We start from the raw sequence: 27,883 nt of genomic DNA on the forward strand, positions 1-27,883 counted from the left end.
TTCTTTTTTCTTTTTCGTTTGTTTTTTTGTTTGTTTTTGCTTCTCGTCTTTTTCTCTTTTCGCTTTTCATTCTTTTCTTTCTCTTCACCCCCCAACTCTCATCCCCTTCTCACTCCTCTCTCTCACTCATTCATCCCCTCTTCATCTCACCAGCCACTTAGTGTGCGCGCTCCTTGCCCTTCCCACTGGTCTCTGGCTCCTTCTCCTCGTTAGGGTTCCGGTACCACAGCTTCTCTTGAGAGGGCGCGAGGTAGCGCTCCTTCTTGTTGACCTGGAGGAAGACTCTGGCTGTGAGCTGCATCTCGTGCATGACCTGCCTGGCAACCCAGAGCAGCTCCCGCTCGCTGGGCGGCTCCTTGAACACCTGGACCGTGGTCTCGTAGACGAGCCACGGAGTCTCCGGGACCAGTGGCTGGTCGGGCAGGACGGGCCCGATGCAGAACTCGCCCGTCATGACCACCCTGTCCCGCACCGGCACGCGCTCGTACGAGGTACTCTGCCCGGTCCGCTTGAGGTACACGCTGCGCCGGACGTAGAAGGGGTAGAAGGACATGGCGGAGCGGCCGATGTCCCGGCTGCCGGGAGCCAGCCACAGGCCAAAGTCCCGCGTGGTGTTCGGGTCGAAGGGACCGGTCCACGAGCAGCGCATCCGGTAGAAAGGCCGGACGAGCGGAGGAATTTGGTGCACCAGGTATGGCTTGCTTGGCAGATCCTGGATGCCGGGAGCCTCGCCCCAGTGCAGCGACCACCTGACCATCATGTTGGTGCCCGGGACGTACTTGTCCATGCTGCCCAGCTTGTAGGGGTCGTCGACGAAACTGTAGTTCTCGCCCTCCCCCAGGAAGGTATGGGACCCAGTGCCATCAGTTGACCAGAAGCGGATTGTGCCGGCCTGCACAGAGCTCCCCGCCCCCGCAGCAGCAACGTTGGAGGGCCCGGCGGTCGAAACCGGGAGTCCCGAAACAGAGGAGGTCTGGGGATGCCTGTTATAGGGGTTGTATCTGTTGAGCCACCCCGTGATCTGCCGGGTTTGGAGATCCTCGTACCCGAAGAAGGGCTTGCTGTGCAGCCAGGCGTACATATGGTTTTGCCAGATTGGTCTGTTTGGTGCCCCGGTGTTCACAGCCCGCGCGGTCCCGTTACCCCCGCCCACAGTTTGCGTGTTCAGAGCTGGCGTGTTCTTGTTTCTGTTTATCGCCTGCAAAAGCCGGGCTTTCACCTGGTCGTGCAGAGAGCTCTGGTTCCCTTGATTCCCACCCGAAGTCTGGTTGTTCGGGGCCGGCGTGTTGTTGTTGTTGTTGCCGTTGCCCCCGCCCGGAGCCTGGTTGTTTGGGGCCGGCGTGTTCCTCTTCCTGTTAATCGCCTGCAAAAGCCGGGCTTTCACCTGGTCGTGCAGAGAGATCTGGTCCCCTTGATTCTCGCCCGGAGTCTGGTTGTTCGGGGCTGGCGTATTCTTGTTATTGTCGTTACCCCCGCGCAGATCCAGAGGAGCGTGGTTCAGAGCCAGAGCCACCGGATCCCTGATCGCTCCGGTCCGCGTCGGGGCGCGGCTCCTTAACTGGGCGGCAAGGGGGATGGGCCGGTTGAGGGTCGGCTGATGACTGTTAGACCTGAGGCGGAACCCTGGGACGTGGGGGCGGAGCTCGGGAGGCCGGGGCTGGAACACGCGGGACTGTGGGTTAGGACGGCTGGGAGTCTGGGAAGATGAGGAGTTTCCTGCCAGCGAGGACCCTTGGCCAGACTGGTTGTTCCTGTGGTTTCTGCCGCGGAAGACGATGATGTCAGACTCGTCATCGTCATCGTCTTCCTCGCCCTGGTTGCCGTTGGGCATCTCCCTGCCGAGCTGGTCGCGGTACCAGGCCTCGTCCAGGTCGGTGCCCTCGGGATAGAGGGGCGGGTTCAACGTCTGGAGGACAGCGGAGAGAGAATCCTCGTCCTGAGAAGAGTCCGTGGTGCCATCAGTAAGCTCGGGAGGCCTCTCCCTGCCAAGCTGGTCGCGGTACCAGGCCTCGTCCAGGTCAGTACCCTCAGGATAGAGGGGAGGATTCAAAGTCCTGAGGAGAGCGGAGAGAGAATCCTCCTCCTCAGAAGACTCCGTGGTGCCCTCAGGAACGGGGGATGGTTCCAACACCTGGCTGAGAAGGGAGATGGTATCCGCGTCATCAGAGTCCTTTGAGGGGGTTTCCTCCTGCTGCTGGGGAAGAGAGGGGGGTTCATCCTCATCCTCCTCATCATGCTCGCTGTTGAGATCGACCTCCATGCCAATTGTCTCTTGGAACCATGTTAAGGCGAGATCGACCTCCTGGAGATTGAGGGGCTCCTCATGCGCCAGGTGCTCGTCCGCGTCCACCTCGCTGTTGGGAGGGGTCTGGGGAGGGGTGCTGTCCAGGTCATGGTCCTGATGGAAATACTCCCAGTCTTTATTGACATTCTCAGGAATAGGGACTTCTTCCTCTGGCTCGGGAGGGGTCGGCAGACTGGCCTCGTGCTGGTACCAGGCCTGGTCCAGATCGGTACCTTCTGGAAAGGAGGGGCCATGAGAAAACTGGTGAAGGGCGTGGAGCGCAGCCTCATACTGCCCATTGCCATCATCATTGTCATCATCATCATCATCTTCTTCTTCTTCTTCATAAAAATCATCATCCTCATCTTCATCTTCATCATCGTCCTCATCTCCATCGCTCTCATCGTCTTCATCACCTGCATCATTCTCTTCATCCGACTCATACCCAGAATCATCATCATTATCGCTATCATCATCCGAGTCATCACCATCATCATCACCAGGATCACCACCACCACCACCCGCGACCCGACCAGCATCATCACCATTTCCATCATCAGAACCACGATCACAGTCACCATCGTCAGCAGTCCAGTAAGAACTGACACTCTCATCATCACCAGAGCCACTCTCACCCGCATCCTCCTTCTCGACTCCGAACACTTCATCCAGAAGCTCACCACCAAAACCACTCTCAATCATCGTCATCAACTCCGGGGCATCATCATCATCATCATAATCATCCTCATCAAGGGGAAGGGCCTTGCACGATGTGCCAGCCTGGCCCCGCGACGAGTTGACATCGTCCTGGCTCTTGGTGAAGCGCAGGTCCCTGGCCCACCACCACTGCTCCTTCATCTCCTCGTTCCCGTACTTATCAAAGATGCCCTGCCCCTTGACCCAGTCGATCCACTCCGCGTCGTGGCGCTCGCTGAGGACCGTGAAGGGATCAGGGAACCCGTTGACGGTCGCCACGTTCGTCACAGCTGGCACAGGGTCGCGGAAGATGGGCTGGATGCCGGACCCAGCCTTCAGCGACTTCCTCACCAGCGGGCGGACGGCGATGGCCAGCGGGCGGAGCTTGGTAAAGACGTTGAAGTTCCAGCCGGCACGAGCCGCCCGCTGCTCGTCCTGGGCGCCAGCGCCGTCCTCCTGAGGGGGCACGACGATGCGCACCGTCTTCTTGACCGGCTGGGGGTTGCGCAGGTACGTGTTGTAGTGCAGCGGGATGGCCTTGACGTGGACGCCGTACTTGGGGCGCAGCACGAGGCGCCACGTCTTCTCGTCCTCCGGGTCGCCCACCTTCTTGAGCCACTCCGGATCGAGCTCGAAGCGCCAGCGCGAGAGCATCGCGCAGAGCAACACCTTCATCTCGATCTCAGCGAACTTGCGGCCCAGACATCCCCGCGGGCCCTGGAGGAAGGTCATGAAGGCGTTGGTGCCCGCAGTCGGGGGCAGGTGGTTCCAGCGGTCCGGGTCGAACTCCTCGGCCGTCTCGCCCCAGAACCACTCGAGGCGGTTGATGACGTTGGAGAGCAGGTAGATGACGGTGTCCTTGGGCACCGCGTAGCCGTCGATGATGTCGTCCTCGACCGACTGCCGCACCGTCATGGGGATGGGCGGGATGAAGCGTAGCGACTCGCGGCAGACGTTGTCGAGGTACTTGAGGCGCTCGACGTCGACAAACTTGGACATCTTGTCCGGGTCGTTGGCGTCGAACTTGAAGTCCGGGTCGAAGAGGAAGTCCATGGCGTCGGCGATCTCCCGGCGGAGCTTCTCCTGGATCTCGGGGTGCGTAGCGAGAAGATGCACCGTCCAAGCAACACCGGTGGCCGTGGTGTCGTGGCCGGCGCCGAGGAAGGTCATGATCTGGTCGCGCATCGTCTCGTGAGACAGGCCCGGCTCGCCCTTGGCCAGCAACTTCTTGTTCTCCTGGGCGATCAGGGCGAGGACGTCCTTGGCATCCTCCTGGGCGTCGGCGAGCTTCTCGGTCAGGATCCGTTCCGCCTCGGTCATGATGACCTTCCGGGCGGACTCAATGTCGCGGTTGATCTTGCAGGGGATGTACTGGCCGCTGGGGAAGAAGGCCTGAAAGCCGAACATGGCATGGGCCAGGGGCTGGAAGTTGAACATGGTCCGATAGGCGCAGACTAGAGGGTTGTTGCCGTCGTCAAGCGCGCCAAGGTCCGCGCCGAAGCCAGCCTTGCCGATGATGTCGAGGGTGCAGCGGTTGAGCCAGCCCAGGACCTCAAAGTGGGCGACGGAGGCGCCGCTCTTCAGCATGTCCTTGAGCTGGCACTCGGCCATCTTGAGGCCCTTCTCCCAGAAGAGGTCGGTGAAAGTGCGGATGGCGCTGATGGAGAAACCCGGGTTGAGCGTCTTGCGCTGGTACTGGTGCTCGGCGCCCTCGGCGAGAAGGACGCCCCTGCCGAGGATGCGCACCATCCACTCGCGGGCGCGCTCGGGCTTGGGGAAGTTGTAGGGGTTCTTGACGGTCATGTGGCGGATGCCGGCGTCGCTAGCGATGGACAGGCGCTCAGAGCCGAAGGGGAAGTAGTACCGCACGACGGGGCCATACTTGCGGTGCCAGCGGCGCTGGGGCACGCCGCACTCCTCGCTGATGATGGGGAAGAATTGGCCCCAGAGAGGGAAGCCGGAGACGGTGGGGACCTTGCGGAGCGGGGAGAAGTAGGTTGGGTAGATCCAGCCCATCCACAGGACCCAGAAGGCGCCGAAGACCGAGAAGGCGGCGGTCCAGGGGCCTGGGAGCATGGGGTGGTTGAAGCGGCGGGCCAGAAGGAAGAGGGCAGCCGAAGCGCCGTAGACGGAGATGGGAGTCTCAAGGATCTTGAACATGTTGACGGTGTTGGTGTGTCGAGTTGAGTGTGTCAAGGTGTGTGTGTGTCGAAGTGTCGAAGGTGAAGGTAAGTCTTGGATAAGACTGAGTGAAGGTGGTAGTGGAAGGTAGTGTAGGGTGTTGAGGTGTAGGTCAGTGGTAAGTCTTGAATAAGACTGGGTGAAGGTAGGAGTGGAAGGTGTGTGAGGTGTGTGAGGTGTGTGAGGTGTGTGAGGTGTGTGAGGTGTGTGAGGTGTGTGAGGTGTGTGAGGTATGTCGATGCGTGTGATGTGTGTCGAGGTGTGTTGAGTGATGACCCTAGGTCAAGCACAAGGTGGAAGTGCTTAAGGCTCTGCAAGCCCAAGGTGGAAGGGGAGGTTGACTCAAAGGTTGAAGTCTTGTCTGAGTGTTGTGGGAGGCTCGGTTGGGGAGGCTCGGTTCTGGGGGCTCAGTTGTGGTTGGGGCTCGGGGGCTCGGAAGCTTGGAGGTCGGATCGGAGGAGGTCGCTGTTGAAACTTTTTTTTTAAAATTTATATAAAAATTTTTTTCTTGATGAAAAGAATCGAGAAAACTCCAAAGCCCAAGGTCGGGGGGGAGGCCCGGGTATATATATTTGCTCCCAACCCGACTCCACAATTGTCCGAAGTGTCTCGGGAAAAGGGTTCGAGTCATATAATGACTCGATATGAGTCTTCTCGTGGGTTTGTCATATCGTGGACCTTGATGGATAGCTCGAGGTGAGTCAATTGGTGGCGGTTTTGCTGTTTCTGGCACAGAATGGGTCGACGTCTTGTCTCCAAATTCAGTCGACGAGACTTGTGAGCAATATGGCCCAGAAAAGGAGATTCTGGAAGATGTCGTCGTCGTTCTGTGTGAATCACCGCGTTATATGACGCTCTCTGGCTCCATTCGATGGCTCATCGAACCGTTTCGGGCATTCCAGGAGACAAGACTGCACGAAATGTGACGCATCGTGGGTCAATTGAATTGGGAAGATCCGTCTTTGACTCGACAGTGACGAAAGAAGGTTCGAGAGTTGACCTGGTTGACGGTCCTTCGTGTAAATGCCGTCGTGCCGGCTCTGGCATGGTGGTGGTAGTTGGTTTCCTAGGTGGAGATGCCAGACAGACAATTGCACCTGTGGCATACAGTACTTTGAGCCAGTATGCGTTGTTCTCGAGTCCCTTCGGTTCGGCATTTAGACATTGCCTTGAGCCTGGAAGGAACCGATAACCCTCGGGTCCTCAATGGCAAGAAAGCGTTCTGTCAAGGAGGAATTGACAGCACTTTTGATAGGTATCCAAGCTCCGAGAATAAGATTGCCGAAACCATGACGGGAATGGGCATTCTGGGGGGACCGCAAATTCGAATATCGACGCCCAGGGAGCCAGACCTCTTGCAAGAGGGACCTGAATGCCACAATCAACTGCTTGCATGTTTGGGAGGGTTTCTGGAACAGATTCGTTAACTGCTCTGACGTCAAGCTGATGAGTCAAGTGGGGGTGGTACCACTTCAGTGCCAGAAGGTCAAGTGCTGACCATTTTGGAGTTTCCGTTGGTGTTTTATTTCCAACAGGAGTGCTCTTCGCAACACATCCACTCGATATGCCAGTTGAAGTTGGAGAAAAGTCTCAAGCATGGTTGCAGTTGGGATTTTGAAGGGAAGAGTCCCGGAGTCAACAAGTGGAATCCAAGGTGTGCAGAGATAAAGATATAATGCGCGGACAATAGCGCAAAGGTGTTTGAATGCGTGTCTCAGCCTGAATTGGCCGTTTTGTTCAAGAAACAGTTGCAATGGTGAAAGAGGCGGAGTGTGGTGGTTGACATGACGTTGAACTATAGAGCTTTGATTACCTAAGCAAGTTGTCTCCTGTTCTAAGTAAACAAACAGGTCCCCAGCTCTCACATGAAGCAGAGCGGACCAAGCCTTTTCCAGCACTCTGGAATGGCACACCACAGGAGAGAATGGACACCAAAGGAGCAGTATTGTTTCGTGAGTCACCATAGACACTCTCAGAAGGGTTGCAGATGCTTTAAAGTTTGGACGATGGGCTTTGACGATGACCTTTGACTGTTGTGGCTTGTTGTGGAGCTGTGTGGCTTTCATGCATGGCTGCGTTTGTGGCTTCTTTGGCCGTTGGCCGTTGGCCGTTCATGCAAGGTTGGTCTGGAGCAAAGACCAGCTGGAGAGAGGGAAGGCAAATGACGTAGAGGTCGGGGAAACAAAGCTAGAGTTGGAGTTAGAGTTGGGGTCAAAACTCCAGGTTTAGGACAAGTGCTGTGTGCTTCCATCCTAACCCCGAGACTTGCCAGTCATTCTACCCTAACCCTGGATCATATTCTGGGGGATGGGCCGAGCTCTTGACATCAGTTGCCTCTGCATGAGCGAGCCAGAGCAAGGAACCAGAACAGTGCCCAGATCACTATTCGGACTATGTGGATCACACAAAGCAACGCTTTGATTGGACCCCGGCCATTAATGTCACGTGTCGTCTGAGATCATCAAGAACAGCCAGACGCGGCCCTAGCTGCGCGACAGAAACAGCGGCGTGCGACTTTCTGCAAACCGAACCCAAATTGGAGATCAATCGATAAAAACCATCCAGCTCGCCCAACTTTTTATCCCCTCTCCCCGAGTCGCCAACTCTGTCCCCGCCAACCTTCACTTCCCTTCCACCTCGCTTCCAAAATTCACATCCTGGTTCCATCATTTCCGGGTTGTTTTCCTCCGACTTCTTAACGGCAACCACACCCATCGTCGCGGATTTCATTCCCTCCCAACCACCATCACAGCAAATCGTCGCGGATTCCCGCAATCAATTCGACCAGTCGCGGAAACAGTTGTAATCGGCTGCCGCGGACAAACACCACAATCATGGACGAGCAAGTCCTCAGCAAGCGAATCCGCGCCTTAGCCAAGGCCGTGGCTTCCGAGCCCCCCTCAGTGGTCATTCAATTGCTTGAAGAGCTGAAGGCCGACAAGGCCCCCACCGAGGAGCAGCTTCGTGTAAGTCGACTTAGGCGCCTTTCTCTCTCTGACTTGTGATATTATATCTAGCAGCAGCTGACCATCCCATTAGTCTACCAAAGCTGGTGTTGCTGTCGGCAAGTTGCGTCAGAACCCCAACCGCGACATTGCAAGACTGGCGAGCGAGATTGTCTCCAAATGGCGTAAAAACGTTGACGCGGCCAAGGAATCCAAGAAACGGCGCCTAGAGGAGAGCAAATCTCCCACTCCCAACAAGACCGACTCGCCCGCGTCCGGGTCTTCCTCGGCGCAACCCTCCACCGCCGCCGCCGCCCCGGCCGTCGCAAAGAACCCAACCCTGTCCAACGCCCGCTACGAGGGCGACCCGGAGAAGCGGCACTTCAAGACGGACAACGTCGACATTAGCCGGACGGGCAACCGGACGCGCGACGGTAGCATCGGCGTGCTCTACAACGGCCTGGCGTACCGGCGGACCGAGTCGGTGGAGGAGATTGTGGCCAAGGCGATGGAGGTGGAGGAGGCGGCGTACGCCGTCTACCGCGACACGCCCGAGTACGCCAAGAAGATCCGCGGGCTCATGACCAGCCTGAAGCGCAAGGACAACCCGGACCTGGGCCGGCGCGTGCTGAGCGGCGAGATCCCGCCCGAGAGGTTTGTCGTCATGACGGACGACGAGCTGGCCTCGGAGGCGCAGCGCGAGCGCGACCGCGCCCTGGAGCGCGAGAACATGCTCAAGGCCCAGGTGCCCATGGCCCAAAAGTCCATCAGCGACTCGCTCCAGTGCGGCAAGTGCAAGGAGAAGAAGGTGTCGTACAGCCAGGCGCAGACCCGCTCGGCCGATGAACCGATGACGACATTCTGCGAGTGCACGGTCTGCGGCCATCGTTGGAAGGTGAGTGTTTCAGCCCCACTTCCAATTGCCTTTCTATGACTTGAACATCCATACTAACGCACGGTTGCTAGTTTTCGTAAATCTTCTTTCGCCATGGCTGCGCTTCGAGCTCATTATTGTCTTTTTTCTTTTCTCTTCATTTCGATGCCTGAATTAATTTCGTACTTTTTGTCTGACTCACCAACCTCCGGTTATTGGCGCATTCTACGGATGGAGGAGGTGGGCTGAATCTTGTATCCCTTTGCATACGGCAGAGGACGGTTGGGGGGAAATGGAGTTTGGTGATGGGCCTTTGGGGGATACACACTACTCGGGCGACGGGCGGCTGGTGGTTCCGAGCTGCAAATCGCAAAGTAGTCAAGGAAACAAAAGATGTTTGATGTACTGTACTTGGGAGTGGAACTATGGGAACCCATGATGGCTGCCCTTTCTAAAGGCTTGGGGCGGGAGAGGGAGTCATTGGCATGGTGCATTTGGGCGAGCAATCAGAGAGGTTAGGATCTGTCATGATGCCTCCTGCTGCTTTTGCTTGATACCCCTGGTGAACCTACGCAGATCTGTGTGTTGGAGACCACTCGGCTGACTTGAGTGAGGGTTGCATACGATGGGCAACGGATGGGGTAGATGGCCAGGTACGAGCCGGACAGGGACGGTTAGGCCGTCAGGTCTGAAAAGATGTCTTCATTGCATAACATCATCAATCCATTGAGCAAAAAGCAACCTCTGCGCCGTGCCTCAGGGATCAGAAGAACCGCTTGGCAAACGGAGCAATGACCATGGCGCATGTTTGTTTCGATCGTGTGTCTGTCATACCGAGTCAAGGACTGCTTGACCCATCAGACGGAGGCTTACTCGGCCTGCTTCTCCTTCCTCCGGAGATGAGTGATGCCCAGCACCTCAAGCAGATCCTGATCCCGACCGGTTTCTTTCTTCTCTCCCGACTCACCATTCTCCAGCCCCATCTCAGCGATATGCTTCCAAAACTTGCTCAAGTGCCTCGACCCCGGATCGCACAGGATAGTGACGACCACACTGCCCGGCGGCAGCCCCAGCGCCGTCACCACGGCCGCGACGCAATTCACCGCGCTGCTGCTCCCAACAAAAATCCCGTCCTTTTCCACCAGCCACCGCCCCATCCTGCACGCCTGCTCGTCCGTCACGCGCACCGCGTCGTCGACAAACGGCCTGCCCACCTCGAAATTCGTCGTCACCCGGTTCACCCCGATCCCCTCGACCAGGCTGTCCACCTGCGTGCGGCGCCGTGTCCCCTCGCGCTCCGTCGGCGACCACATCACCCCGTGCCGCACCTTGTGGTACAGCCCGCTGCCCTGCGGATCGGCGAGCACCACGCGCAGCTTGTCGGCCATGCCGCGCTCTTCCTTGAGGTACTTGGCCACGCCGGACAGGGTCCCGCCGGTGCCGGCGCCCGCGACGAAGGCGTCGAGCTTGCCGCCGCCGGTTTGCGTCCAGATCTCGGGGCCGGTGGTTTTGAGGTGGGCCGTGTAGTTCGCTAGCGACTCGAACTGGTCGCAAAAGATGCCCTGCGACGGGGTGTTGGGGTCGGCGGAATGCGCTTTCGCTCTCGCGCGCGCGAGGTTGACGTAGTGCTGCGGGTCGGTAATCGGCGCGACCGGGACTCTTTCCACTTCTGCGCCGAGATGGCGGAGCAAGTCCGACTTTTCCCGCGCCACGTCGTCGGGCATGCAAATGTGCGCTTTGTATCCCCTTGCGCGGGCCAGCGCGGCGAGGGAGATGCCCGTGCTCCCCACGGTGCCTTCGTAGATGGTGTCGCCCCGGCCCGGGACCAGCAGGCCTTGCTCCTCGGCGGCCAGGATCATGCTCAGCGCGACGCGGTCCTTGGGCGAGTTGCCCGCGCCGTTGAGGAACTCGGCTTTGGCCAGGATGGTGCAGCCGGTGGCTTCGGAAAGGCTGCGGATGCGGATCAGAGGGGTGTTGCCGATGGTGCCCTCGATGCCGTCGACGATGCCGTGGGCGCGGGTGAACAGGGCGAGGGAGGTGGGGTCGACATTGGGTGTTTTCTCTGGTGAGTTTTCGCGGTCTTCGAGGTAGACGGGCCCCGTGAGGAAGGAGGAGGAGGAGGATTTGTGGCGGCGGCTGCGCTGGTAGCGGGCTTCGAGCTCCGGGTAGAGGTCTTTGAAGCCGAGGGTGACGAGGACGCCGGCGAAGAAGGCGAGGGTCAGGGCGGCGGTGCCGTAGGCTTTTGGATGGTCGTTTAGGGACATGGTTGGGTCATGGTGCGTTTCAACTGAAGGTTTGAAGAAGTCCTGGCTTGGAGTTATGAGATTGTCTTGGTGGTGTTGAAGGTGAGATGAGAGAGAGACAACAGAGGGAGACAGGGACCATTGATGTCAGGAAGACATTTGTACCTCAGATGCAGTATGGAACCCACAGGCTACATGTGCCGGATGATATATAATTTCGATTCAAGCTGTATGGTCGAAGCGTATGAGCCGACTTTTTTTGACAATTGACTGTATGAGAGTCAAAAAGTTTTGGCTGAAGCCGTTGATGTCATTGATGCCAAGACAATATTCAGACTGTGTGGGGTACACCCCGCGGCATGCGGGCCGCTCCTCAACCGCCAAAAGCTTGGGCCCTACTTATCCGCCGCATCAACTCCAAAATTGACTTGACCCTCTCCCTTCCATCTGACCCGAGTTCACTATCTCTGGGGCATCTCTCCCCGCCCGCCGCCGACTTCGACGTCGCCGTCCACCATGGACTCCCCCATAGTCACACAGCTATTCCGACAACTATTCCGCCACCATCCGGCCTGTCAATCGCGCCGCAACCTGGCCACCCTCGCCTCGGCCCTGAGAGACGTTCGACGACAGCACCTCCTCTCGAACCAGCTCCGTCACCATGCCCATTCCCATCCTCGCCGGAATTATGCCTCCAAGAGGCCCGATCGAACCCCCCAGTACGACAAGAACTGGCAGCAGCGCTCCGACATCTTCCAGCAGGACATGACCGAAGAGTTCAAAAAGTACCCCATGGTGACCGCCATGGACCTGCGCAACCGCACAGAGAGGCCGCGCCGCGTCAAGATGCTCATGCGCGACTTTATAGAGGGTCAGTTCGTCTCTGCTGCCATGGTCGCCGGAGTCAATTGGGCCCCGCCGTGACCGTTGTCCACGGGGAATCGCTGACCTTCCCCTTCTCTCTTTCTATCGCTTTCCCCCTGAACAGACAGCCTATACAACCCCAATTACGGCTACTTCTCCAAACAAGTCGTCATCTTCACTCCCGGCGAGCCCTTCGAATTTGCCTCGCTCTACGACGAGCTCGATTTCCACTCCCTGCTCTCGCAGCGCTACAAGGAATTCGAAGACGCCCTGGACGCCGTCTCCCCGAGCGACACCCGGCAGCTCTGGTACACCCCGACCGAGCTGTTCCGCCCCTACTACGGCGAGGCCATCGCCCGCTACCTGGTCGCCAACTACAAGCTGACCACCTTCCCCTACCACGACCTGATCATCTACGAGATGGGCGCCGGCCGCGGCACCCTCATGCTCAACATCCTCGACTACATCCGCGACATCCACCCGGACGTCTACGACCGCACAAAGTACAAAATCATCGAAATCAGCACCCAGCTTGCCACCCTGCAAAACTCCCAGCTGATGCAATCCACCGCCGCCCGCGGCCACGCCGACCGCGTCGAGATCATCAACCAGTCCATCTTCGACTGGTCCCACCCCGTCCCGTCCCCGTGCTTCTTCCTCGCCTTCGAGGTCTTCGACAACTTCGCCCACGACGTCCTGCGCTACGACATGGAAACTCAGGAACCCCTGCAGGGCCTCGTCCTGATCGACTCGCACGGCGACTTTTACGAGTTCTACACGCGCCAGCTCGACCCCGTCGCCGCCCGCTACCTGGCCGTGCGCGACGTGGCCACGGGAGGGCGCCACAAGGTGCCCTACCCGACCACCAAGCTCGGCCGCTGGCTGGCCGCCCGCAAGCCCCTCGTCTCCAACCTCTCCGCTCCCGAGTACATCCCCACGCGCCTCATGAACTTTTTTGATGTGCTGGGCAGATACTTCCCCGCCCACCGCCTGCTGACCAGCGACTTCCATTCCCTCCCCGACGCCATCCCGGGGCTGAACGCCCCTATCGTCCAAACCAGGTTCCAGCGTCGGCCTGTGCCCGTGTCGACGCCTCTGGTAAGTATCTCGTAAAATAGTCCCCCAAAACACACGCCCGAGAAGCAAAGGCAGTTTGGTTTTTTCTTTTGGCTGACTTGTTTGTTTGTGTGTCTGGGCAGGTCCACCAAGGCTACTTCGACATCATGTTCCCCACCAACTTCCAGACCGCCGAGGCCACCTACCAGGCCATCACGGGCAAGCTGACGCGCGTGTTGTCTCATGAGGAGTTTATGCGCCGCTGGGCCTACCTCGAGGACACCGAGACCCGCAGCGGCGAGAACCCCCTGCTGACGTGGTACAAGAATGCCAGCGTCTTGTTTACCATTTAAGTTTATAAGGGCGGGTATAGTGGTATGCTGGATAGGTAGGGGGGGAGCTTGTACTGTACTTACTTGTATATATCTAAGAAGCGCAAGGTACACACAATCATGAATCTGTGAAAATGAATGTACACTCACATTCTGCTGGTGTGGATATGAATGAAACGTACATGGTCACTCACTCACTCACACAAACTGATGAACACATCTTGTGATCTCTAGCATGCAGGATCACGTCCATCCTCACTCAAAACGGATCACACATATTCTCATCTCGCGCAGGCTGTATCACGTACATGACATGCCCAGGTCTATCAATTTAAACCCTGTCTAGAGGAGATATATGTAATGAGCCCTTAGCTCTCCCGAAATGAGAACCACAAAGGAGCAACCTTGCTTCAACAACACATCACATTCAGAACCAACCAAGCCAAGAGCAACGCAGGCTTGTTAACAGGCGACCTTTCCTTTTCGCCCTTGTTACCGTCTCGCATTCCCTCGCATTCTCTCTCTGTTGTATAAAATCCGCGACTCTCATCTCTCATCATGAAACCAGCAACAAGCTGAGGATCCGCAACAACCATAAGATCGATCTGCGAGTTTCATATCAAATCCGCGACTCTCATAAAATCCGATTCCGCGACACGCTCAGATGCCCAATTCCTTCATCTTCTCCACCAGCCACTGCTCCGCGCGCGCAACCGCCTCGTCGAGCTTGCTCGGGTCGGCGCCCGCACCCTGCCGGCTCGGCTCCTTGCCGCCCGTCTTGCCGCCAATGACCTCGGTGACGGCGGCGGTCCATTGCTCGGCCGTGATGCCCTTGGAGGAGAGGTGCTGTTTGACATATTAGCATTCGAACATTGACCGATCAACCATGAGTGTGAGCTATGAGGGAAAGAAAAAAACATACCGTGCCGACATAAACACCGTGCATGACCGCATCATCCTTGCTCCCCGCAAAGACATAGACCGTCGTCTCCTTCTCCTTGGTCTTGTAGTGCGTAATGACGTCGGAAATCGCCTTGGCGTTGGCCGAGATGGGCAGATGGCCGACAAAGAACTTGGAGTCCTTGTGCTCCTCCTTCTTGAAGTGGCCCTGGACCGTGTCGAGGGCCGTCTTGCTCTCGGCCTTCTGGCGCTTCTTCTGCTCATCCACCACCTCCTTCTGGATCTTGGCGAAGCGCTGGCGCAGCTCCTCCTTGGTGAGCGCCGAGATGGCCAGCGCCTCGAGCTCCACCGAAGCCGCCTTGATCTCGGCCACCTTTTGCGGGCCGAAGTCGAGCGCGGCGATGTGGTCGAGCTTCTCGCTGAACGTCTTGGCGTCCTGCTGGGCCTGGTGCGCGCCGTCGCCCGTGTAGGCGACGATGCGGCGGATGCCCTTGGCGATGCCCGACTCCTCGACGATGACCAGGTCCTTGATCAGACCGGTGGACTCGACGTGGGTGCCGCCGCAGAACTCGACCGAGTACTTGCGCCACTCGGGGTTCTTGGGGTTGGCGACGAGCTCGTCGACGTCGACGCCGATGGACACGACGCGCACCGGGTTGGGGTACGTCTCGCCGAAGACGGCGCGGACGCCTTCGATGCCGCGGGCGACGTCGAGGTCGACATCCTTGGCGTACGTCTTGAGGTTCTTGCGAATGTCCTCGTTGCAGAGGTCCTCGATCTTCTTGATCTCAGCCAGGCTGACCTGCGTCTTGTGGCTGAAGTCGAAGCGCAACTTGTCCTGGTCGACCAGCGACCCCTTCTGGTGGACTTCGTCGCCGAGAACCTCGCGCAGCGCATGGTTGAGAACGTGAGTACCCGTGTGGTTGTTCCGGATCGGCTGCCGCCGCAGCTCATCGTACTCGCAGATCACCTCGTCGCCGGCGGTAAGTTCGCCGTACTCGAGGTAACCGTTGTGCACGATGTAGCCGCCGTACTCCTGGACGTCGAGCACCTTGAACTCGGCCACGCCATCAATCGAGATGATACCCGTGTCGGCGACCTGGCCACCCGATTCGGCGTAGAAGTTTGTCCTGTCGAGCAGCAGGCCAAGCGGCGTCTTGGGCGGGAGCTCCTTGCTCGTGGTCCGGAACTCGTTGCCGGTGAAGATGAGCTGCACCTTGGCCTTGATATCGCCCCTGCGGTACTTGGCATCCGAGTTTGGCCGTGGGAGACCAATGGTGGTCTCCAGCTCGGCAATTTGGTGCACGTTGAGCTTGGGGAACGTCTGGACGGCCTCCTTGACGGCCTTGCTGGCCTCCCTGGCCTTCTCACGGGCCACCTCGACCTCGGCCTCGTCAATGGTAAGACCGCGCTCCTCGGCCATGAGCTTCGTCAGGTCTTCGGGGAAACCGAACGTGTCGTACAGCCGCCACACGTCGGCACCAGACAGCTTGTTCTCCCCGGACTTGATGGCGATCGAGGCGTACTTCTCGAACTGCTTCTCGCCACGATCCAGCGTGACGGCGAAGGCCACCTCTTCCTCGTCCAGGATCTCCTTGATATCATTCTGCTTCTTGCGGAGCTCGGGGAACTGGTCGCCCATCTGCTCCACCAAGGCGGGCAGGATGCTCGAGAAGAAAGAGCCGATCTCGGCCTTGAAGTACTTGCGGGCGTACCGGACGCCTCTCCGAAGCACGCGGCGGACGACGTAGCCGCGGCCAATGTTGTTCGGGACAGCACCATCGGCGATGGCGAAGGCGAGCAGACGGATGTGGTCGGCAGCAACGCGGTAGGCCGTGTCAATGCCATCCACGTCGTCCTTGCCGTACTTGTCAGAGTACGGACGGGCGCCCGTCACCTCCTGTATCCTCGCGAAGAGGGGGGTGAAGATATCGGTGGCGTAGTTGGAAACCTTATCCTGCAGGGCGGACACAAGACGCTCAAAGCCCATGCCCGTGTCGATGTGCTTCGCGGGGAGCGGCCTGAGGGACTTGTCCTTCTGGCGGTCGAACTGCATAAAGACGTTGTTCCAGATCTCGACAACCATCGGGTCGTCCTTGTTCACAAGGTGCGCGGCGTTCCGGCCGCCGATCTTGTCGTAGTGGATTTCGCTGCACGGCCCGCATGGCCCCTGGTCGCCCATCTCCCAGAAGTTGTCCTTCATGTTACCGGGCAGGATGTGGTCCTCGGGGACGCCGACGTCGAGCCACAGCTGCTTGGCCTCGAGATCCGGCTCGAGGCCCAGCTCGGGGTTGCCCTCGAAGTAGGTGACATAGAGGCGGGATGGGTCCAGGCCGTAGACCTTGGTCAGGAGCTCCCAGGACCATTCGATCGCCTCCTTCTTGAAGTAATCGCCAAACGACCAATTGCCCAACATTTCAAAGAAAGTATGGTGGTAGCTGTCCTTGCCGACATCGTCGAGGTCATTGTGTTTGCCACCGGCACGGATGCACTGCCAGTTATCGTGGTTAGCCATCCCTCCAAAAACCTCCAGACAAAGCGGCAGCACCACGGCTTCTGGCTCACCTTTTGGGTGTCGACGGCGCGCTTCAACTGGGCCAGGGGCTCCGACTTTCCGATGGTCCCGAGGAAAATCGGCTTGAACTGGTTCATACCAGCGTTGGTGAAGAGGAGGGTGGGGTCATTGTGCGGGACGACCGACGACGACGGGACTGCGGGGCAATGCAATGTCAACACAACCGTCCGAAGAAGTGCAGCGCACAGGGCGCATGCGACAGAGCGACGGCAATGGCGATGGCTTACCGATGGCATGGCCCCTCTCTGCAAAGTAGTCGAGGAACGTCTTGCGGACGAGGGGCCCAGTCCACTTGACTTCGGCCATGGCGGGCAGCGTTGAGGAGGACGACAGGTATCGGAAGGAAAATCGGGTGCCGAGACGGAGGGTTGATGCGATCCTGGATGGATGCAGCGTCAATCTGGAGATGCTGGTCGAGGCCAGCGGTCGTCGGGACGAGAGGGCCGACAAAGCCAAAAATGACTTGGAGGCTTTTTGGGAATTCAGTTTGCCGTCGGGGATTGGGTTGTCGGTATAAGAAGAAAGAAGGAGGGAGGCGGTTCCTGCTCGAAGTTTCTTGGGAAGAAGGATGTTCGCCTGCGGGGCAAATTTGGGTTGAGGGAAGCTGCGAGGGGCACATGGAACATGCGCGTGAGTCAAGGCCGGGGCTTCAAAAACTGGGGCACATCGCCGCTGCCGATTGCAACCGACCCCAACTGCTTTGTTCCAGTTCCAGCACTTCCAGCACACCATCTCTTCCACCTCCAACCTGAAACCTTCCTATATCGGACCTCCTGTGTCCCCTCGTTATCTCGACCCAATTCCAATGTCTTGATTGTGCATTGACGGCCGCCGTCCGTACCTAGGCACTCCGTAGCAACCTGCAAACGACCGGTCGAGGCTCGGGCAATCAGGCTCAATCAGCGCCAGGGAAGTGGGCGATAAGCTTTCTGCAGTGGCAATCGGAAGACGACCGACAGAAAAAAAAGAGGAGCAAAGTCACAACGGACCTTAGCTTACAACGGACATCCCTGCGAAGATGGACGGAGTCGGCATTGACCAACGCCGACATGCCTATCACCAACCCAGTCATCCTCCACCGCATCAGCACCACCAGCAATTCCATCATGGATCCTTTGGCGCGCAGCATCCTCTCAACCAACACGCCCTTTACAACCAACAGCTGCCACCGGACTCCCCGCTGCTGCGAATGCAGCGCAAACGCAAGGCCGATGCCCCGCCAGAGAACAACGAACGGCTGTCCAAGCGGATGAGCCGACTCAACCTTGGTATGCACTGCCAATCTAATTGGCCGCCGTCATCTATCACGGCACATGCATCCGACGCCGGCGAGTTTGAACTGACGTCCATTGCGCCAGAGAACTCAACCCACAAACTGCACGTCACCGTCGAGGACGCTGAACCGGAGCCGCCTGTCGCCGACAATGCCGCCGCCACCGCCGCCCCCTCCTCCGTCCCGAGCACGAGCCCCAAGCCAAAGAAATCCCACCGCTCCCGACCGGTCGACGACTCCATCATGCAGCTCGACGACTCCAAGTACAAAGTCTACATCTACAACCTCGACGACGAGCTCTCCTCCTCGGACAACGAAAGCGATGCCTCCGCCGCTGACGACAAGAACAACAAAGTCATTTTCCATCCCGACGTCGAGAAGCATCTGCGCGCCAACCGCATCCCAACCCACGTTCTCGACCCCCGCCCGGACCCGCGCTCCGAGATGGCCGGCAAGGAGCTCGTGCTCTACAGCGAGCCCACCTCTCTCAGCGTCCCCGTCGAGCACGATAGCGTGCGCAAGGCCATCATCGAGGCTCGCGCCCGCGCCCGCGAGCGCCAGCGTCTGGAGCTTGAGATGGCCAATGCTGCTCGTCAGGGGCTGACTCCCCCCCTTCCTCCTCCTAGCACCCCCAAGTCGGCGGCGTCGACACCAGTGACCCCGCCGTCTCCGGTCCCGTCGCAACTGGGTGGTGTAGTCGCCATGGAAGCGGAGCCGGTGATCCCGCAGCCTCCGCGGCCGCTGGCTCCGGTGATGGACGACCCTGATGCTATGGAGCTTGACTGAGAGTGGCTGGCAGGGTTATGTCAAGGAGGGAACACCGCGCGGAACTACAGATTGACGCGCCGGTATTGTCTCTTTTCTTTACGGATCTGGCGCAACGTGGACGGACGGACGCGGGGTAGGCGGGCGGGACGGTAACGACTACTTACGAATTTTTGCTTTGCTCTCTCGATTTAGCGCGGTGTTCAGGCGTCCAAACTGCTGGCTGGCTTTTTCACGGGGAAACAAACACATGCATCGGCAGGTTTGCTGGCGTCCTGGGTGGGTAGGTGGGTGGGATTTACAAGGCGACCTCAAGGACAAAGTCATATTTGCTCGGAGTTTATTTTGGATTGTGTTTTTGTTTCTTTCAACTTCATTACCCGTTCACCCTAGGATTGACTAAGGCACTACTACTACTACAACATTCATTTCTTCACCTCCTTGCCACAGGAAAGCTACCTACCCCTAGGTGGTTTATTCTTGGTTGTGTTGTATTGTAAATGCAAAAGGAAGAACAAATAAAAACCAATAAAAAAAAGAGTCCAGTGTGCTGCCCTGATTTTTATGTCCCGACCAAACCCGCCTGCGCCATGCTTGCTTGCTGTGTGCTAAAATAAAGAATTAAAAACTCCGAACGCCATGCAATATGCTGTTCTTCCTCCAGGGAATAATCACCGCCACCCAACGCCCCATCCATCCATGCTCCTTCATCCACGAAACCCATTAGATATACTACCTCCAGACAGACCCTCCCTCGTTCTCTAATGCCTCTCCTCCGACTTAACCCGATCAGCTCCCCGCATTCTACTGCTGCCGCCGCTGCTGCTGCTGACCGGAACCCTGCCCTGCCGCCGGGGGCGGCCCGCTGGGCTCAACACCCTGTTGCTGCTGGCCTTGCTGCTCATCCTTTGCACCCTCGCCCGCAGGGCCGGCAGGTGCAGCAGGAGCCGCGGGAGCAGCGGAAGTAGTAGTATTCGTAGTAGTAGTAGCAGCCGTCGTGGCAGCAGCAGCAGCAGCAACAGCGGGGGCCGGAGCCGGAGCCGGAGCCGGAGCCGGCGGCTCATACTTTGGCGGGCGCGGGGCATTCGGGTCGTACATGGGCGGGGGCATGGCGTACATGTCGACGTACTGCGGCATGGGGGCCCACGGATAATAGTAGGCTGAGGCGTCATGACCGGCGGAAGGAGGGCGGGTGAGGTAGGGGTTGTTGGGGTTCGGCGGGGGCGGGCCGTAGCGCGGGTCGACGCGGGCGAGGACGTCGCGGGAGATGAGGAACTGGTTTTGGTGTTAGAAGTTGGGTGGATGGGGGAGGTGATGATGTTGAGGGAGGGGAGGTTGGTGATGGACGTACGCGGTGGTATGCGAGCGGAGGCAGGTTCTTCTTGATGCGGTGGTGGGCGTGGATGTAGCCGATCAGGAGGTACAGGGCGCATGCGACGATGAAGCCGAGGAAGAGGGACCATTTGATGATGCTGCCTTCCTGTTGGTGGTGGTGATGAGTGAGTTAATGACTGTCGCCTCCTCCTCTTTTGGTCGTCTGGAACTGGGATGTGGTTGGAATGTCCACATCTCAAGGTCGTCGTACCTTGGTGCTCCAGAAGGGCAGCTTGCACTCGACCTCGTCCTTGCTCAAGCCGCCGTCGTCGACGCGCCGGCAGTCGTAGTAGTCAAGGTCTCGACGAGATAACCGGACCGTGGTTGTGAACATCATGGATGTTTGGGGTGTGCTAGAGTTGGCAAGTTGTGTCTGGATCGTTGTTCAGAGTGGTGGTTGGAGGAGGTTCAGTGATCGGGAATCGATAGGTAGTGTAGATGCGGTCGTCGAAAATGAGAGATGCAGGGTTTCTCCTTCACAGTGAACGCTTGCACGGCACGAATTGCCGGTTTAGAGAACGTGGATTGTCGCAGACAGGGACAATTGATGAGAAACGAGTGGTTGTTATTGTTGTGTTGTTGTGGCCTGGGGAAATGAGCGAGCAGATGCGAAATGAAAGACGACAATGGCAAAGTGTGAATGGTGAAAGCTGTCGGTTCGAGACTTCATCTAAGCTACCCTACCCTCCCCGAAGCGCGCAGTCGTGTGAGCGATCAACACAAGAGCTGTCACCGTCACTGTCGCACTGGCCCCTGGTCGCTCATTGAGGCTCTCGGACCAGGGACAGCCGCTGCACAAAGTGAGTGAAGCAGGTCATGAAAGCAGTGTGGGGGTGGCAGCAGACGTGAAAGCGAGGTTTCATGGCCACTCTCGTCTTGCCCCGTGTTTCACTTGTTGACCCATGTTCCTGAAGGGAAACGATGATGCAAGATCCAAGCCACCTGTAGCTTCAGGTGATCAGCAGATCTGGAAAATCCGTGCCATCATGGCTCTTGTGTTCTAGCAGCAGAGACCATATGGAGGCTGAAGGAAAGATGTGGTTTCTGGTTCCCAGTATGACCGAGGTTGGTGACCCGTTGGTGTTCCTGGCCTTTCCCACAGTCATGTCATCTGAAGTCGTAGCTGGGAGATCCCTGCTTGAGGCTCCCATCTTTTCTTACTTCCTTCTTTCTTTCTCTCTGCAATAGTATCACCTTTTGTGCTTTATTCCTTTTCTTGTCTTTCTCCCCCTCTTTACTTAAGATATCTTTCCGTTTCTCCTCGGTTTCCTCTTCGTTCTTCTGTTCGTCTTGTCTTCTGCCGATCTCCGATCCGCGCCAAGCAAGATCATGCCAAGACATTGAAATCGGAATCCCCTGGATTGATCCGAATACGGAATAGCGTCTTGGCGAGTCCTCTCCGCCGCCCTCCCGCCCTGCAGCAGGGAAATGCCGCCAGGAGCCGAACCTGACCCAGCATCGTGGAAGTCCCACACCTCCACCAAATTCGATTTTGTCTTGTTTGTGGAACATGCTGAGTAGCGGCAAACCCATCGACGCCGTGACATAATAGCGCAGCACGACGACGGCCAGTTTGCTCTGAGCAGACGAAAAGATCGAGCTTCCCACTTGTGGACCGACCGGACTGGACACAGTGGGATTGATTGGAAGAAAGCAAAAACACTAAAGCCGCCCGACCCTCGAGTCAGTCGAATCAGCGTCAAGGCCGTCCAACAAACATCGAACACAACAACAAACGCAGCCCCAGCTCCAACTCCTCCCCCCCCGTCTGGACCACGGCGGACCCAATGCCCCGGACCGCCCAGTCCCATCTGCTCGATCCCCTGTCGCGACTACGACCCCCCAACTCGTCCGTAATGCTTCGGAGGACCCGGACAAGCGCCTTCACCTGAACTGTCCATTCGTCGTGGGGCCGCCACAGCCCTGCAGCTTCTTCCTTTCGTCAACCCCTCTCACCGCGAGATGACCTTCGCCTGTCGCGCCGTCCGCGTGTCCTCGCCATCACGAACGCCCTCAGTGATAGCGACCACAGTCCGGATGTTGGCCCCTAGTCCTACTTATATACCCGCCCCTTCTGGCGTGCAAAATGCCGCCCAGAGGCTGCGACGCTCACCGCGCCGCCCTGGCTCTTCTACACCGCCGCCCCAGCGCGCGGCCTACTCCACGTCCTCCCCCTCTCCCGGAGCGACAAAGTTCGTCTACAACGTCTGCGCATCCTACATCGCCAAGGGCCACTCCTACGATCCTGGAACTCACCTGTTCCAGTTCAACCCGTACAACCGGGTACAGCCGCCCAAGAAAGGCCGCGGGAAGGCCTCGCGTCCCGAGTCTGGACAGGATGCCTTCTTCGTGAGCCGTCTGGGCAACGTTCCCGGCGAGGTCGCCTTGGGCGTCGCCGACGGCGTGGGCGGGTGGATGGACAGCGGTGTCGACCCGGCCGACTTTTCGCATGCCTTTTGCGACTACATGGCCCAGGCAGCGTCGTCCGCTGCATCCCCGACCGACCCAGAGGCGGCCGGCAAGCCCATGACGGCACGGCAGCTGATGCAGCTGGGGTACGAAGCCGTCTGCCACGACCCGACCATCACCGCCGGCGGCAGCACCGCCGTCGTCGGCCTCTTGACCTCCGACGGTCAGCTCGAGGTCGCCAACCTGGGCGACAGCGGCTACATCATGCTGCGGCTCGGCCGGGTGCACGCGTGCAGCGAGCCGCAGACCCACGCCTTCAACACCCCCTTCCAGCTGAGCGTCGTGCCGCCGGCCGTCCTCCGCCGCGCCGCCGCCTTTGGCGGCTCCCAGCTGATGGACCAGCCCCGCGACGCCGAGGTCACCCGCCACGACCTCCGCCACGGCGACGTCCTCGTCTTCGCCAGCGACGGGCTGTGGGACAACCTCTTCAACCAGGACATCTTGCGCATCGTCAGCCGCGCCATGGCGCGCGCGGGCGCGTGGGTCAAGACCGACAAGGGCGTCCAGGTCGTCCCGGACCTCCGGCCGGTCACGAACGCCGAAGGCGACGGGGACGAGCACAGCCTTCAGCTGGTGACCCTGCAGAGCCAGATCGCGACGGACCTGGTGGGCGCGGCCAAGGTGGCCAGCGTGAGTCGGACCATCGACGGGCCGTTTGCCAAGGAGGTGAAGAAGTACTACCCGCATGAAGTCTGGCATGGCGGGAAGGAGGATGATATTTGCGTCGTGGTGGTGGTGGTGTCGGAGGAGGAGGGTGCGCCGGCGCCGGCCAAGGCGAAGCTGTGAGAAGCAGGGAGGGCAAATGGATTGATGATAAGTAACCTAGCCACGGCACATCCAGCCCTGGATGAAAAGCCATCCGCGGGGCCAACGGCCGCTTGTCGCGACCACCCGACAGATCTTTGCGCTCTTGGAAAGCCAGAGCATTCGATAGACGAAGGGGCTTCCGCGCTTCCACATAATATGACATGCGCCCGAGCCAATCTATTCCCACGAACGACCGCATCCACAGTCCCGTGGTCAGCCAGAGGCACAGCAGCATCCTGTCGGGTATCTGCCTGTGCACCAAGCTCACCTGAACCAGCCATCAACCTCTCTCGCCTGCTTACATGACTCTCACGAAGATTGACACCAGCATGTCTGTCCGCCCCATGCCCAACGTGCATCCGCCACGGAACCAACCCCAATATGGGTGTTGGTATCGCCATCATCATCTTGTACCATGCAGGGATGATGCGATGGGATCACGCTGGCTGGCTGGCAGCATTTCGGTCGTTTGCCACAAACAACACGACCTCCACAGGAGAGAGACAGGGCCGTATGAGGAATGAGGCATGCGACGAAACGATGACTGCCTGAGTTGGCTCTACTTGAATGGAGAAGAAGGGAATATAGATGCGGATGATCTATGATGGGAATGGAGGCCTAATACCTCACTCCGGTGAGATATCGAGCAGGTACCTAGGTCCCTGACCTATCCTACGAAGTACCACCACCCAGTCAGCACCCAGTCAGCACCATCCTCCCGCCTGGTGTCCGGTCCATGTCGTGTCCCTCAGCCCCAACTCAGGGGACACACACAATCTCCTCTTGTACATGCATACATACAATACATACAACCATTCTGCTGGGAAGTACTTGGGCTTTGTGCTGTGTGGATTCAGCTCCATGTTAATTAGGCACCTATGTATGTGACACTCTATTCGACCTGGCCAGGCCAACTTGATACTATGTTACTTTGACTCAAGAACACAGAATATGGAGTAGGGGCTTGAGCACCATCCACCTATTTAGGTAATGAGTCTAAACACTCCTGTGCCGTCGCTGCAGTGGAATACTCGTTAGAACGTGAACTCCGGACTGGATGGGAGTTGTGTACATCCATTCATCCATCCATCCGGTCATCCTTATTATCTCTCATGTATGTACTCTGTATTATTCATCCCATTCGACTGTCACAAGTCTCGCCTCGATTTCACCTGATGCCTTCTTCGTGAAGTCGATCCGTCTAAGTGTTTTATCAAGTGAATCTATCATTCTCTCTCTCTCTCTCTCTCTCATTTTGGGTAGTCATAACTACAGAGACGGAGGACATGTATATATTATGTTATGTACTTGTACCTATCTGTCTGGCTTATACCTCTCTAACCACTACCTCCACCACCGCCACACTTCTACTCCGCCACAACTATGGTGGATGGTGTTTTGTGTCGTCTTGTTTGTCCATAAGTATTTCCAAAAACTCCGTTTGACTTCCTCTATAACATCTCACTTTGGGGACGATGCTGAACAAACACAAAGAAAAGGAAGTAAGAAGGTAAGTAATGATCGACAGCACACGCTACTCGACATACTCCGTATGTATTGTACGCCACAGCAAACAACCAATGGCCCAGCAAGTCAACGCCCCCAAGTTTTATCGGCCCCTGTTTTATGCTTAGAACCTGACAGCTCTGCTTCCAAGAACAGCATCTTCAACAAACCTCGAGGATGCAAGCAGCCGAAGCAAGGGATGTCCTGTACATACTCCCGTATGACAACTCGGAGCCGAGTCCCAGTAATCCATGATGTTATTACTTTACTTAGACGACCGTCCATTATCAATCTCATCTTCTCTCATTCACAACCATCACAAGCCACGAAAAACAAACACAAGCAAGCATTATCGATGACATACATTACTTCTTCCCAAAGACTATTACGACTACTTAATTCGTTGTAACGCCCACGGGTATCCATAATAGACATGTCATCCACCCCAAGCAAGACCCAACAACACAACAACTCCAACACATCCCAAATCAAAAACACACCACCTCATCAGTAACGTGAGCATCGCTGGCACTTGTTGATCCAAAAACCCCTTCCGTCCCCGTTTCCTCCGCACGGTCCAAAGTCTCATAGGATGCGCATAAATGACAAACAGGACTGGGAGAGATCCAGCGGATTCCTTCAGGCCCACGCACATCCTGACTCAAGAAACCAACGGAGGATTTTTGTTCCAACAAGGCATACCCATCACCCTTCCCCGCCTCTCCATCAACGACCGAACCGAAAACCCCCCCTGAACCGAGGATGCCGAGAGCACCGACCACACAGACAAACAGCGCGAGTTAGGACAATCGGCCCCTCAATTAGAGGGATCCTCGAGAACAAAAAATTATGTACTAGAAGATATACCAAAAAGGGGACGTAGGCCTTTTGTGTTTCCCAATCCCGTCCGACGCAGAAATTAACCAAACGCCAAAAACCCAGAGCTCAAAGCGAGCGCGCCGCTTAGTTGAAGAGAGCAACAGCGGCAACGGCGCCGAGGACGAGGGCGAGAGGCGACATGAAGCGGGCGCCGCTGTTCTCGTCGTTCAGGTTGGTCGGAGCGTCGGTAGACTTGGGAGCCTGGGTGGTGGTCTGGACGACGGCTGCAAAGAGAGGTTAGCTACCGCTGTCGATCCAGGTAAATATATCTTTTAAGGGGGTTGTCTTACTGGTCACAGAGACGCTGGGCGAGGTGGTCGTGCTGGCCTCGGTGGTGGTGGAGCTGGCCTCAGTCGTCTCGGTCTCGGTGCTGCTGCTAGCAGTGGTGCTGGTGCTAGCGCGAGTGGTGAGAGTGGTCAGGGTGGCCGACGAGGAGGTGGTGAGCTCGCCGGTGCCCTGGTAGCTCCACATCATGCTGTAGTTGGCCTCGCCCGACTCATCGGTGATGCGGAAGGCATAGGTGCCCGAGGGAAGGTTATCCGGGGTCCAGGTGAACGAGGTGCCCTCGGCGGCTGTCGGAAGAGCGTCAGCAAATGGCCTCTCTTCTCATTTCGCGCCAGTGAATGGTTCAAGGGGGTTTTGACGTACTGCCAACCGTGGTGACGACCTTGAGGTTGTCAGAGCTGCCGGTCAGGACCTCAATCGTGACAGCGCCCTGAGCACCCTCCCAGGTGAGGGTGAAGGGCTTGCCCTCCTCGATGTTGAAGGAGGTGTTGGTGATGAAGGGCTTGGCCAGAGCGGCGGCAGCGAAGGCAAGAACGGCGGCGACGGAGAACTTCATTTTGACTAGTTGATGATTGGGAATTATACACTGAAAGTCACGCAAAACGCACAAGTCAGCCAGCCCGTTCTTAGTGCCTTTGTTAAGAGTCGGCTACGACCAGCAGATGGGTTCCCGGGAGGTAACACATAGCATAGCCACGCCCGAAACACCGTCTGCGACGCGTCAGCCGTTTCCACGGTGCGAACTTACCAAGTCTATTGGAATGTGTGTTGTAAGCTGGGGGCGTGTGGTTTTGAAAAGTTTGTTGGAACGAGAGAAAGAAAGCAAAAAGTTGTTTTGAACGATCGTCAAGAAGTGGGATTATTAGCGACAGGACCACGACAGAGAGAAGTTGCCGGTTGGAGAAGGAAGAGAGGGAAAGAGAAAGGAGAGAGAGTTCGAGCAGGAAACACGGGACCCAAATAATAACTCTCGTCGACCCCAGAAACCGCGATGCCTGGCAAGTGACGACGTCCAGGACCGGGCCAATGGGAAGCCCGGACGGAATTATTCTCTCGCTAGCGTGCTAGGGGGCTCCAGATGGGACGGGAAAGAGGCGCAGGGGAAAAAAAGAGCCTTCCCGTCAAGGAGCACCCAGGGGGGAAACTTCCATGGGTGCATGACTGGGGGGTTCCCGCGGAGGCGGAGGGCGACGGCGGGCGGTGACTGGCCTGGTTGGCCGCCCAGAGGTCTCCAGCCGTTCTCCAATTGTGGCAAGCCCACAGGAATGAGGAGCGAGGAGGGCACGCATTGTGACCTCATCGTCTCTTGTCCGATTGAGTGCAGCACAACCAACAACAAGTCGACTTTCGAGAAGCATCTCTCTGTCCTGCAATACGAGTTCCTCGCAGTCCACGAGGACAGCCAAACAGGTTTTTCAGATTCGGGTTGTGCTGCGTCTACTACCCAGTGTAGCCGACGACAAGACCTACCCAGCCAAACATCACTCACATCCACCTTGGATAACTAGTTACCTAAACTCCTAAACTACGGTGTAGGTCTCTCAGCTCTCTTGGGGGAATGTTCCTCGGCTGCCA

The 27,883-nt window shown here is 57.7% G+C and overlaps 13 protein-coding genes across 13 annotated transcripts; 7 read left to right on the forward strand and 6 right to left on the reverse strand.

Annotated features, from left to right (window-relative positions):
- Positions 1-157: 157 nt before the first annotated feature.
- Positions 158-5,140, reverse strand: VTJ04DRAFT_3284 (uncharacterized protein; the record flags this gene model as incomplete). The annotated part of the gene is made up of 1 exon (XM_069361167.1): positions 158-5,140. The coding sequence occupies one exon, from the start codon at positions 5,138-5,140 to the stop codon at positions 158-160; it is 4,983 nt and encodes a 1,660-aa protein (XP_069221805.1).
- Positions 5,141-7,554: 2,414 nt separating this feature from the next.
- Positions 7,555-7,967, forward strand: VTJ04DRAFT_3285 (uncharacterized protein; the record flags this gene model as incomplete). Its single annotated transcript, XM_069361168.1, has 2 exons — positions 7,555-7,601; positions 7,727-7,967. The coding sequence occupies 2 exons, from the start codon at positions 7,555-7,557 to the stop codon at positions 7,965-7,967; spliced, it is 288 nt and encodes a 95-aa protein (XP_069221806.1).
- A 28-nt stretch (positions 7,968-7,995) lies between these two features.
- On the forward strand, positions 7,996-9,081 carry VTJ04DRAFT_3286 (uncharacterized protein; the record flags this gene model as incomplete). Its single annotated transcript, XM_069361169.1, has 3 exons — positions 7,996-8,127; positions 8,201-9,001; positions 9,073-9,081. The coding sequence occupies 3 exons, from the start codon at positions 7,996-7,998 to the stop codon at positions 9,079-9,081; spliced, it is 942 nt and encodes a 313-aa protein (XP_069221807.1).
- Positions 9,082-9,192: 111 nt separating this feature from the next.
- VTJ04DRAFT_3287 (uncharacterized protein) lies at positions 9,193-9,474 on the reverse strand (the record flags this gene model as incomplete). The annotated part of the gene is made up of 1 exon (XM_069361170.1): positions 9,193-9,474. One exon carries the CDS (start codon positions 9,472-9,474, stop codon positions 9,193-9,195), a length of 282 nt encoding a protein of 93 aa, XP_069221808.1.
- Positions 9,475-9,849: 375 nt separating this feature from the next.
- Positions 9,850-11,244, reverse strand: VTJ04DRAFT_3288 (uncharacterized protein; the record flags this gene model as incomplete). Its single annotated transcript, XM_069361171.1, has 1 exon — positions 9,850-11,244. One exon carries the CDS (start codon positions 11,242-11,244, stop codon positions 9,850-9,852), a length of 1,395 nt encoding a protein of 464 aa, XP_069221809.1.
- A 495-nt stretch (positions 11,245-11,739) lies between these two features.
- On the forward strand, positions 11,740-13,496 carry VTJ04DRAFT_3289 (uncharacterized protein; the record flags this gene model as incomplete). The annotated part of the gene is made up of 3 exons (XM_069361172.1): positions 11,740-12,094; positions 12,212-13,185; positions 13,287-13,496. 3 exons carry the CDS (start codon positions 11,740-11,742, stop codon positions 13,494-13,496), a joined length of 1,539 nt encoding a protein of 512 aa, XP_069221810.1.
- Positions 13,497-14,135: 639 nt separating this feature from the next.
- On the reverse strand, positions 14,136-17,256 carry VTJ04DRAFT_3290 (uncharacterized protein; the record flags this gene model as incomplete). Its single annotated transcript, XM_069361174.1, has 4 exons — positions 14,136-14,321; positions 14,398-16,866; positions 16,941-17,086; positions 17,178-17,256. 4 exons carry the CDS (start codon positions 17,254-17,256, stop codon positions 14,136-14,138), a joined length of 2,880 nt encoding a protein of 959 aa, XP_069221811.1.
- Positions 17,257-17,968: 712 nt separating this feature from the next.
- On the forward strand, positions 17,969-19,009 carry VTJ04DRAFT_3291 (uncharacterized protein; the record flags this gene model as incomplete). Its single annotated transcript, XM_069361175.1, has 2 exons — positions 17,969-18,218; positions 18,309-19,009. 2 exons carry the CDS (start codon positions 17,969-17,971, stop codon positions 19,007-19,009), a joined length of 951 nt encoding a protein of 316 aa, XP_069221812.1.
- A 783-nt stretch (positions 19,010-19,792) lies between these two features.
- Positions 19,793-20,696, reverse strand: VTJ04DRAFT_3292 (uncharacterized protein; the record flags this gene model as incomplete). The annotated part of the gene is made up of 3 exons (XM_069361176.1): positions 19,793-20,263; positions 20,340-20,468; positions 20,574-20,696. The coding sequence occupies 3 exons, from the start codon at positions 20,694-20,696 to the stop codon at positions 19,793-19,795; spliced, it is 723 nt and encodes a 240-aa protein (XP_069221813.1).
- A 1,628-nt stretch (positions 20,697-22,324) lies between these two features.
- VTJ04DRAFT_3293 (uncharacterized protein) lies at positions 22,325-23,617 on the forward strand (the record flags this gene model as incomplete). Its single annotated transcript, XM_069361177.1, has 1 exon — positions 22,325-23,617. One exon carries the CDS (start codon positions 22,325-22,327, stop codon positions 23,615-23,617), a length of 1,293 nt encoding a protein of 430 aa, XP_069221814.1.
- A 1,573-nt stretch (positions 23,618-25,190) lies between these two features.
- On the forward strand, positions 25,191-25,683 carry VTJ04DRAFT_3294 (uncharacterized protein; the record flags this gene model as incomplete). Its single annotated transcript, XM_069361178.1, has 2 exons — positions 25,191-25,546; positions 25,599-25,683. The coding sequence occupies 2 exons, from the start codon at positions 25,191-25,193 to the stop codon at positions 25,681-25,683; spliced, it is 441 nt and encodes a 146-aa protein (XP_069221815.1).
- A 53-nt stretch (positions 25,684-25,736) lies between these two features.
- Positions 25,737-26,027, forward strand: VTJ04DRAFT_3295 (uncharacterized protein; the record flags this gene model as incomplete). Its single annotated transcript, XM_069361179.1, has 1 exon — positions 25,737-26,027. One exon carries the CDS (start codon positions 25,737-25,739, stop codon positions 26,025-26,027), a length of 291 nt encoding a protein of 96 aa, XP_069221816.1.
- Positions 26,028-26,107: 80 nt separating this feature from the next.
- Positions 26,108-26,864, reverse strand: VTJ04DRAFT_3296 (uncharacterized protein; the record flags this gene model as incomplete). Its single annotated transcript, XM_069361180.1, has 3 exons — positions 26,108-26,247; positions 26,314-26,595; positions 26,672-26,864. The coding sequence occupies 3 exons, from the start codon at positions 26,862-26,864 to the stop codon at positions 26,108-26,110; spliced, it is 615 nt and encodes a 204-aa protein (XP_069221817.1).
- Positions 26,865-27,883: the final 1,019 nt, after the last annotated feature.

The sequence above is a fragment of the Mycothermus thermophilus genome, assembly GCF_041956435.1.
Source record: "Mycothermus thermophilus strain CBS 625.91 unplaced genomic scaffold VTJ04scaffold_2, whole genome shotgun sequence".
NCBI lineage: Eukaryota > Fungi > Ascomycota > Sordariomycetes > Sordariales > Chaetomiaceae > Mycothermus > Mycothermus thermophilus.